At 38.1% G+C, this 10,229-nt stretch overlaps 1 protein-coding gene across 1 annotated transcript in view; it reads right to left on the bottom strand.

Annotated features, from left to right (window-relative positions):
- Positions 1-661: 661 nt before the first annotated feature.
- Postn (periostin) overlaps positions 662-10,229 on the bottom strand; it is a 30,977-nt gene continuing 21,409 nt past the window's right edge. Inside the window, 6 exon segments of the mRNA XM_028873363.2 lie at positions 662-1,464; positions 3,359-3,400; positions 6,692-6,775; positions 7,120-7,197; positions 7,845-7,934; positions 8,714-8,803. Coding sequence (XP_028729196.1) covers positions 1,427-1,464; positions 3,359-3,400; positions 6,692-6,775; positions 7,120-7,197; positions 7,845-7,934; positions 8,714-8,803 — 422 coding nt within the window. The 3' untranslated portion in view covers positions 662-1,426.

Raw genomic sequence — 10,229 nt, 5'->3', positions numbered from 1 at the left:
TTCTCTTTCCATAGCCTGCAGAGGACCTTCTCACCCTAAAGAGACTAGAACATAGGGAATCCATGCCCACACCACCCTGACTTCTCTATGTTCAATGAGCTGTGTAGATGTTGTCCTCAGCAATGGGGCCCCACTGTCAATTTTTGGAGAGTGACCTTCTGTTCTAGCATCAGCCTGTGTTGTTCGATGGTCTCTATGGGACCTCCTCAGCCAAAACCTCAACCGAATGTAACCCATTCCCACCACTGGAAGCCTTGCCTGGCTATAAAAGATGACCAGGTCAGTCTCCATGTCCTCCATTACTAGGAGTCCTTGCAAGGGTCACCCTCATAGATCCAGGAAGTTTCTACTGCACTAGACTTCACACCACCTCTTCTTGGACACACAGTTGATGTCCTAGCTACTTTACGTTTTACTGAAGGGCATCTGTGACTCAAGCTCAGGAACAGTTAATTGATGTCATGTGTACCACGGCCCATTTCTTTCAACTCAGCCTATCGTACTTTATGAGTAACTGGTTGGCTTTGTGCCTTTTGAGGAGAGTAACTTTCTAAATTTTAACAACTTAACACAGGTCCAGGGTTATAATAGTCTCACTACTGAAAATTCATGATTATCCCATTGTGTAATGATCTTTCATATCACACAATAGTTTGAGAACTTTGAGCAACACTAATTTTATTCAATTTCCTTTATTGAGTACTTGTTAACAATAAAAAGATATAGAGTCCTATTCCAAATTCTAAACTCAATTTTTAACTTAGACCTTGAGTTTCCTAAATTACCCAGTCTGAAGTAATTCTCTTTATACCTGAAGAATGGTTTTATTGAAATTTTTGAGAGAAAACATGTGTATCACAAGAAGCATATGACAAACATCTCAAGAGTACAAATCAAGTGTAAAAATAACAAAATTTAGTGGGAAATCCACATTGCATGAGAAGTATGTAAAGCCACGGGTTGTAACATGGTATGTTTGCTTGATGTGCACTGAACACCCTTTGAGAACCTAGCCTCCCACGGAGAGGTAACTGTATGTTTTGGGTTTGTCCATGGACTACATTCAGCCCCCCTCTTCTCAAGGAGGTAAAACTCACTGAGCAGAGACGTAGCTGTAATGGATCCGGCCACCAGGATGGTCTTTGGTGGATTCCTAAGACAATCAGAACTTTCCTCATTGAGATAATAAAAGCCCTGCATGGTCCTGTATTTCTTTCAGTTCCTACCCCACAGGAGACTAACTACTGTTTTCCTTATGTTTCTCATTCAGAAACAAAGAAATTTGTGTTCAGACTTGCTTGAAGATTAGTTTCTGCTTGTTGGCATTTCAGATTCTGAAGTCAATGTGGCTCTTATAATTTCCCCTTAAAATCAGATTGTTGATTTAGGATTATTAAAAAAACTCTGTTGTCTGGGCTTTGGATTTTCACTGAGAACGGCCTTCCCTTGATCGTCTTCTAGATCCTGAGTAGAAGGAAATGACAGTGGTTAGATGTGAATATGACAAAACCTCACGGGTAAGAACGGGGTGCCCTGTTACAAATCTCTCTCTCAAAAGTGACCATTGCTCCTTGTAATAAGATTTATTTAGAGCATGTTGGTCTGAGTACTATCTTCACTTTATGGTGAGAAAACATTATACCTTAATCAAAGGTAAATGAAAACATAAAACTCGATGATTTGAAGTCTCTGGAAAATTGAAGTGGTTTAGTGTGCCCATAAGAATTCGTGATAAATTTATAATTAAAAACATATGCAGTTCAGGAGTGCAGGTGAGCCAGCCCTGAGGGTATGAGAGCAGGAGAGCTGACCTCTTCCCCCCATACCCTCTGAAGCAGTCAGAAGAGAGGGCCCTGCACCTCGCCTGAGCAAAACAGTAGAACTGGCCCTGCTAGTATGAGTGTGCGTGGGTCAGATCTAGGGACCTGAGAGCAGGAGAACTGACCGCATTCCTTTCTCCAGGCCGCATTGGGTGAGCTAGCTGAGGCCGTTCTGGAGAACTCACTTAGCTAGTGATGATGAGGGAAATCTGGTGGGCTGACCAACCCAGCCAGCTACCACTCAGACCCAGAACCAGGGCTATGAGTTGGCCCATGGCAACATCCACCACATCTATGAACTGTTGCAGCATGTGAAAGGACTGGACCTGCAGATCCAAACCTGCAGGATCTCCACGACACTGGACAACAACAGCATATTCAAGAGGAGCCCCAGTGAGCGCTCATTAACAATAGTGTAGCAGAAGCCAGAGGCCTCGATCCAGACTCTTTTTTGTTGTTGTTGCTATTGTTTGTTTGTTTGGTTTTTGGTTTTTCTTTTAAATTTTGTTTTGTTTTGGGGAGGAGGTTGCATGGGCAGAGGGCAGAAGCCAGGGGAAGGGGAGATAAGTGGGATTGGGAGGCATGATGTGAAATCCACAGAGAATCAATAGAAGTTGAGAAAAAAATGGAAAACAAAAACATGAAATTATTTTGCAATTAATTACTTAGTGTCAACATTCCATATACTGAGGCAGCTTAAGGTCATATTTTCATGTACTGTATTTGTGAATCTTGTGAATTCATTTCATTATTAATGTGTAATTATCATAATCATAAGAAACTTTCAATTCTACATTTGTAAGCCCTACAAAGGAAATCTTTGCTGGTTTAAAAATTGAAATGTTTACTCACATAGGAGAAGATATTAGAAAATAGGCATAAATGGAAGAAATCATATTATAAATGTGATGTATATATAATAGAGGATTAAATTATCTAAGTACTTATCTGAGCACTTATATCTCAACTACACCCACTCACACAAGTAATGTTTACAAGAATTTGGGTCTGTCTGTTCTCAGCTCTGATGTGAAAGAATTTCATTTCTTTCTTTTTTTAAAAAATATTCTTTATTTGTTTAAATTTTATGTGTATGAGTGTGTATATGTCTGTGCACTATGTGTGTGCAGTGCCCACAAAGGCCAGAAGAGGGCACCAGATCCCCTTGAATTAGAGTTAACAGATGGTTGTGAGTCATTATATGGGTGATGGGAATCAAACCTAGGTCCTCTGCAAGAGCAGCCAGTGCTCTTACCTGCTGAGATGACATCACTCTAGTCCCAGCATTTCTTTCTGATTTAACTCAGCTGTTCAATACACTTAACTATTTACACAAATCTTTTGCCATTCTTTTAAGATTTGTTTTACTTTCAAGTAATAAAGAACATAGACAGTTATCATGACAAACTCATCAAAACTCACTAAATTTTCTGTTTGTCCAAAACCAAAATTCAATGAGCTACATTAAACACTTTCCTCTGTAACTTACATCATAGCAAAATCTTTCAAACATGTGTTAGCACATTTGATATACTTACCTTGAACCCTTTTGTTGCTTTGTATCTTCTTTGCAGGTGTGTCTAAAATGAAAGATTTGTAGTTAGAAACGCTTTGTGATTTCAGGTAAAATCAGGAGGCCATCACCAAGGACAAAAGTATAAAGTATAAGGAACCATTGCTTACATGTGTAGTTATTGTAGTAGTAAGCTTACTGGCCCTTAGGACTTTATGCTGATGGAGAAGTTACCTGCTCCCCCACATCACAGTGAGTACACACCAAAAAACAATGTTTTGTTGTGTCTTTTGGAGTCTCTGAATTTGTGTCATTTTTTGCATGGAATAAATGGCTTTCATATTGCTTAAACTCAAGACCAGATCCTCTGGAAAAGCACCAGTGCTCTTAACCACTGAGCCATCTCTCTAGTCCTGACATTTTTTCATATTTAAGAGTTACAAGTGTTCTTACAATTTGTGTTTTATAGTTGAAAATAATTCTCTAATCATTTTAATATGTTAGTCCTGGTATGACTATCTAGTAAGCCCAAGGTCACATTTTATCTTCATTTTGAGGTTATTTGGGATTAAAGACTGATTGGTTCCTGTGGTGGTTTCATTTTTCTGATTGACTTCATTTTTTTTCTTTAAAAAATCTTATTCATTTTCTATGTATCATCAATATTCAGCAATAAAGCTGATTTTCTTTATTGGGATTTTTTTCAATTTTTTTTACAAGCATAATGTAAGATATACAACAGCAAGCAAATGAAAAAAGCCTACATTTTAGAGAATTTATGAGCTTTGTTGCAATCTTAGCACATTTCTGACATATCAGTTGTCCATAAGTCATGTAACCATTTGCTATATCATATTAGCACAGTAGTTAAACATAGAACCATAGAAAACCTTTTGAGATTGGATAGCAAGTGAGAAATGTCCTTGAATTATAAAGTCTAAGTAATTACATGTCAAACGGACATTTTCTTTAACTACAGCTTTATTTGATAATGAAATAATGATTCATAAAGTATCATCACAATGAGATTGATGCAACCTCAAGAACTGAATAAAGATATGATTTATAGTGAGCTTATTAAGTTCTACCTAGTTGCAAAATTGACTTTGGGATCAAGAAGAATCTTTTAGGTTCCTCTCTTCAATGTGAACAACTGTTTTCAGATTCCCTTACATACATTTGGTAGTGTCTGACAATGAAATTTATCAGTTATCATTATTCTACTATGACAGCATCCAAATTAGAAATGTCAATGAAGCTCAGAAATATCTCAGAAGGAAATTATAATCAAATGCAGAGCCTGGGTTTGCTGTCCAGGTTCTAAAAATGAAAGAGCTTTAGGAAGTGATTTTTGAAGAGGTGGTTGTGAGGGAGGAAACAGACACCTGACATCAAGGGGATGTTTGTGACTCAGTGGCAACTTGATGTTTAGAGAGCTAGAAAAAGAACACTAACTTTTCCAGTTAAGGTCCATATACTAGTACTGATATTGCACATTGTGACTCTTTAAAAAGATTGATGCATTTATTATTTATGTGTGTGTTCATGTGTGTGAGTTTATATGCATCATGTGTGTGCAGTGACAGTGGAGACCAGGAGAGGGCATCAGAGCCTCTGGAACTGGAGTTACAGGCAATTGAAGGCTGCTCTGTAGGTGCTGAGAACCAAATCCCAGTACTTTGAGAGAGCAGTACATGTTCTTTACTTTGGAGTTACCTCCCCGGGTCCACGCCCTCCTTTTTAAGAAAAGTGAAATCCCCAGAAATGTTTTGCTAAACCTTCTAAAGTGGCACTCTTGAAACTCATGCCTTATAGATCTATGGGCAGTTCACATCCAGAGAAGTCAAAGGAACTCTGGGAGAAACAGAAATAGAAATAACTCATCAATTAAAGAGAAAACAACATTTTCTTGAAGTGTAGTACATATATTCTGGGGAAGGAACCAATTCTTTACTATTCGAGTGCCATCTCAAAGAAAACTTTCAGAGTCTTCTTAATTAAAGGAGGAGGAACATACTTACCCACAGTTTCAGCCTGTGGGAAGGAAACAACATAAACCGGGGAAGGTTTTAAGTAATTCTCTAAAAGCACTGCCATTCCACCAAGCTGCTGACTAGGGCAAGGGTTGCGAAGAAAAACAAAGAATTCAATTTACACTTCACTCTGTGTTCACTCTTGTTTCAGGGCCCTCCATGGTTTTATGGTGGAGAGTTATTTAGTGGGCCCTCTACTGCATTGTCGAGGACTCATGGGATTACTTTTGGCTTAAGAATATGCCACAGGCTCCCTGCCTTCTGGAAGGAAATCATGTGTTTTTCAGATATGTGTGAATACATACTGAAAAAAAAATACAGTGTTGGTTGAATAAAAAATTACTATTACAAATCCAGAGACATGATATAAGGGATGTTATCTATATTAAAATAAGCAAAAATGACTTCCAGAAATATATGAGATCTTAAGAGAAGTTATATTTTCTTAGACATAGTGATATAATTTTTAAAAAAATTATAAGCAGAAAGCCATCTGAACTGGATTTTAGATTAGCATCAAATTTTGGGTGTCTTTCTTGATTTGTAATATACTGTAAAAAGCATATTTATTGTAGGTATCTATTTACTTGTACTCTGAATAATTTTAGTCTGATGTTTTGTTGTTAGTAAATTGAACTAAAATGCATTTGTCAATAGCCAAATGATTTTTAAAACATTTCCTATTTTTGTTTGTTTGAATAACGACCACTGAGAGTTTGCATATTTTGAATCCTTTCTTTTTCTTTTGAAAGTAAGTCCATCTAATGCCACAGACAAGGAACATTCCATACATCAAAGATTAATTTTATATGCTGAAGAATATATAATCCCGAGTACAGATTATCACTCAAACAGTAAGCAGGAACGCATATTCATTTGTAAGAATGCAGTTTTGGAAATGCAAGTTGCTAAAAGCTATTTACGCTTAACTACGCACCTATGAATTCCCCAAACATGCCTGTCTTTGTCATGGGGACAGTGAATACGATTTTTGGAAATATGAAAAGCTTTTTCAAATTTTAGGCTTCTCTGCCAGCTAGCAAAATCATTCCTCTTTTTCACATAGTAAAAATATCTGACCAATTTTCTGTGTCAAGGCAAAAAAGTATTCATTGCTCCCCACTTTACACCATGAAACTTTTTAAAGACTGTTTAACCAGTGATCCCTTTGGGGAGCGACCACTTACACACGCCAGTCAATTTGCTGAAGACAGCTCACCACGCTGTCTTTTTAATCTAATTAAAGGAACAGCCTGCATGCCCAGTCTTTAAAAAGCTGAAGCCCTTTCCACCGCCTGTTAAGGGGTTAGTTGTGTTTTACTAACCTCCCTGGAGCAGTCTTTTAATCTCCTCATCTTCAAATAAGTGACCATCGCCACCTTCAATGAACTTTGTGACCTTGGAGACCTCTGAGAGGACACATGTTCACAGCAGAAATTGGTTCACTCAATAGAAAGGAATTTGACATGATACATACTGCCATCTGCTCAGTAAAGAGCTCCGGACCACCTCTCAGCTCCGTCTAAGTTTTGGGTGTTGGCTTTTGGTGCAGCGTTTCCATCATTCATTAAGCAATAGACGAGGAAACAATCTGCACAACCCCCACTATTGGTCTTGTCCCCAGCTTTGGAAGAACCGTATATGCTGGTGTGGAATATGAACACTAGAACAAGGTGGCGCAGATAGCATGTTCAAGGCCTTCAAGGGGACAGGTGGCTCAATGCCACACTCTTGCTTTTCTAGACGTACTGACCTTTTTGTAGAAATTTCTGCAGCGTCTCCCCTGTTCCTCCACCTCCTGTAGAAATCCTGGTGTATTTTATCTCAGGACCTGGAGAAAAACAAGGGTGCTCAAACTCTTTTTGTAAAGGCAGAACAGAAAGGGTTTTAGACCGTGTGGGCCACACGGTCTGTGCTGCAGCTGCTCAGCAACCTAGAGCAAGCATAACCAGAGGTGCCCCAGCAAAGCTCATTTTAAAATACGAGGCACAGACTGTGTTTTCAGAATGTTTAAGTAAAATATATAAGATACTATATTTAAAATTTTAGCTTAATTCACAGATGTGAGTCTCGTACAAAATTTACTGAATTTGTCAACTGGTTTAGATAGACTCATACATCTTGGTATGTAGATGTATAGATTTTAACATTAATGGAACCCCAAAGGAAATTCCTCTCAGTATTCAGTAACTCAGTAACGAGCTACAAACTAAAGACAGAATATAATAAAGCACATATGTATACACAGAGTAACAGTGCATGTTTACGGACATATCTACAAAAAAGTCTTTGAGTAAGAAATAGGTAACACAATTAGAATATTCTATTTTTTTTTTTTTTTGCAAAAAGAAAATGGGAAACAGAGTAACTTTAATAGTCTCCATGACAAAGACTAAGTTTGTGTAGTGCAATATTTTAGGGTTAGCATAACTTGTGTTTATAACGTGAGTGCCGCTCATGTATGGAATTAACAATTACCTGTAATGATTCGTTCTTCCCGGGTCTGTTTTTCAGTTATTTCAACAGGAACCCCATCTATGATTTTGGTGTACTTTTTAATGACTGGCTCTGAAGGCAGAGAAAGAAAACAACTTGTGATTTACCTACCCTCCTTACAGAGTTTCTACCACCCAGAGCTGGAGATTTTAATCAAGGATGTGTTTCTCACAACACTCTTGTTTAAGAATCAATTGTAGCCATTGTTGGAACAGACTGTAAATGTATTCTGACCAGTCTGGGCAACTCTTGGGTCTCAGGTGAGTGGGAGGGTTGGCTGGCAAGCTGAGTCTGCCATTGGAAAGGAAACCTTACAATAAAATCTAGTGCTGACTTGTTAGTGCGGGCCCTAAAAAGTTGATTGCATTTTTTGTTTTAGCGTGTGCATGTGTAAGCTATGGTGTGTCCATGTAGGTCAGAAAACAGTTGGATCCTTTCACCTTGTAGGACTCAGGGATCTAGCTCAGATGTCAAAGTCGGGGAAGATGTCTTTCCCTACTGACCCATCTCACCAGCTCATATTACCAGAGTCTCACACAACTACCGACCCCTTTCTGTTCTGAAAACAATGTGCCTTTTTGTGTTTACATTATTGTAATCATTATACTTCATGGTTACCATTTGCATATTCATAAGTAGTGGCCAGGGTGCTTAATTATTAAATTATGGCTGAGCCCACTTAAAAATAAGCTACACTCTATCCCTGACTAGCTAGGAAGACTCAGACCTAGTAAAATGCCTGGGTAAAATGAAAATCAAGAGAAAATCAGCTGGTTGATCACTCTAAACCAACTCTACTTTAAAATGTCATGGGGACACCATGTAGGTATAAGGAAAGGCACAAGGCGTACCTCCATGGATCACTTCTGTCACTGTTTCGCCTTCCTTAATCAGTTTGAAGTCAGGTTCACCTTCGATGTGGATCTTGGTCATGGCAGGTCCTGAGACATTAGTTTAGGAGACAGATTAGTGCTTTGCCGCAGCCCCTTACATTTGCCCAAATAAGAAGTTTATTTCCACTTCAGATTTCAGTCTTTCTGGTTTTATGAAACCAGTTTTAAACATTTCCTGTTATCTTTAGGCTAGACACGATTTAAGAAAACAAATGATTCGGCTGCATTTGTTTAGGCTGCCGCCGCCGCTCCACCCACCCACCCGCTTTAGCATCTACAGTGATGCACGAGCAAGCTGCGCACACCAGCATCCCTGTTAGTGGGTGTAAGGTATGATCGCACAAAGTATTTTATGTGGCTTTCTTTGGGAAACAAACAACATTACAGATTGGAATTGCTCAAGTCACAACTGGTTTAAATCACACTTTGCAGTAGCATAGCATCTGCCAATCCTTACTAAAAGATTTCATTTAATTTGTTTTATCACTCATGACCTTATATTTTTATGTAAGAACATACAACTGAACATTAAGAAAATCTAATATACTTACCTTGAAGATGCTGCATTTTAGGCTTTATAGAAAAGCTGACTTGAGAACTTACCTTGGCTAAGAGAGGGATGCAAACAGCAACACCAACTAACAGTTACGCAGCCCTTCAAATGCACAGTGGGTTGCATTTGCCTTGCAAAATGATTTTGTTCCCAGAGAAAATCAGTTTGAATGTTAGAAAGCTTACTGCTACATTAGTCAATCAGGGATGTTTTATAGAGGAGTGAGAATTATTCAGTTCAGTACATTTAACTTGCACTTTTCAATAGCTGAATGGAGTTATAATTGATTATCTTTGAGAGGATTGATTTGTTTGTTGTTGAGAAATCATCAAAGTACACCATTACCCAGAACTAAGTAATAAATAATTAATGAGAGGGAGGAAACCATTCTTTCAAACCATAAGTATTTCAAGCCATAATATTTTATATGTGAGCCCAATAGGGATGGCGAACATAAAGGGTCGGAATAGTTTCTAACATGCAGTCATCCTTAAAAGGGAGTTTGCACAATGATTCAAGACAAGGAAATGAGAGTTAGCACTGTGTCTAAGGATCTTTTTTCTTTAGAAAAGCCAAATTGAAATTCTGGAAGCACCTTTTATTATTAGATATTACTACAAAGGAAGGGATTTTAGTAAACATTTCTTTTCTGTACATTTAAGATGATAACTTGGAAAAAACATCTAGCACAGTGACTATTTGTTCAATTTTAACTGACTTACTCTTAATTCCAAAGTTTGGTTTAGTGTCTTTTTGACAAAAAAAAATTCTAAAATTATGTCTTGGACTCTAATGCGTTTAGTAAAAACTCAAAAGCATCAATGAATTCACAGAGTTCAAACACTGAAAAGGGAACGAAGTAGTGGGAACTGCGGATGTTTGCTGGGAGGGCTTTTGTTTCTTCCCCTGTGCTACACTGGA

Source organism: Peromyscus leucopus, chromosome 6, assembly GCF_004664715.2.
Source record: "Peromyscus leucopus breed LL Stock chromosome 6, UCI_PerLeu_2.1, whole genome shotgun sequence".
In the NCBI taxonomy this organism is placed as follows: Eukaryota; Metazoa; Chordata; class Mammalia; order Rodentia; family Cricetidae; genus Peromyscus; species Peromyscus leucopus.
This window is presented reverse-complemented; position numbering and strand designations above follow the sequence as displayed.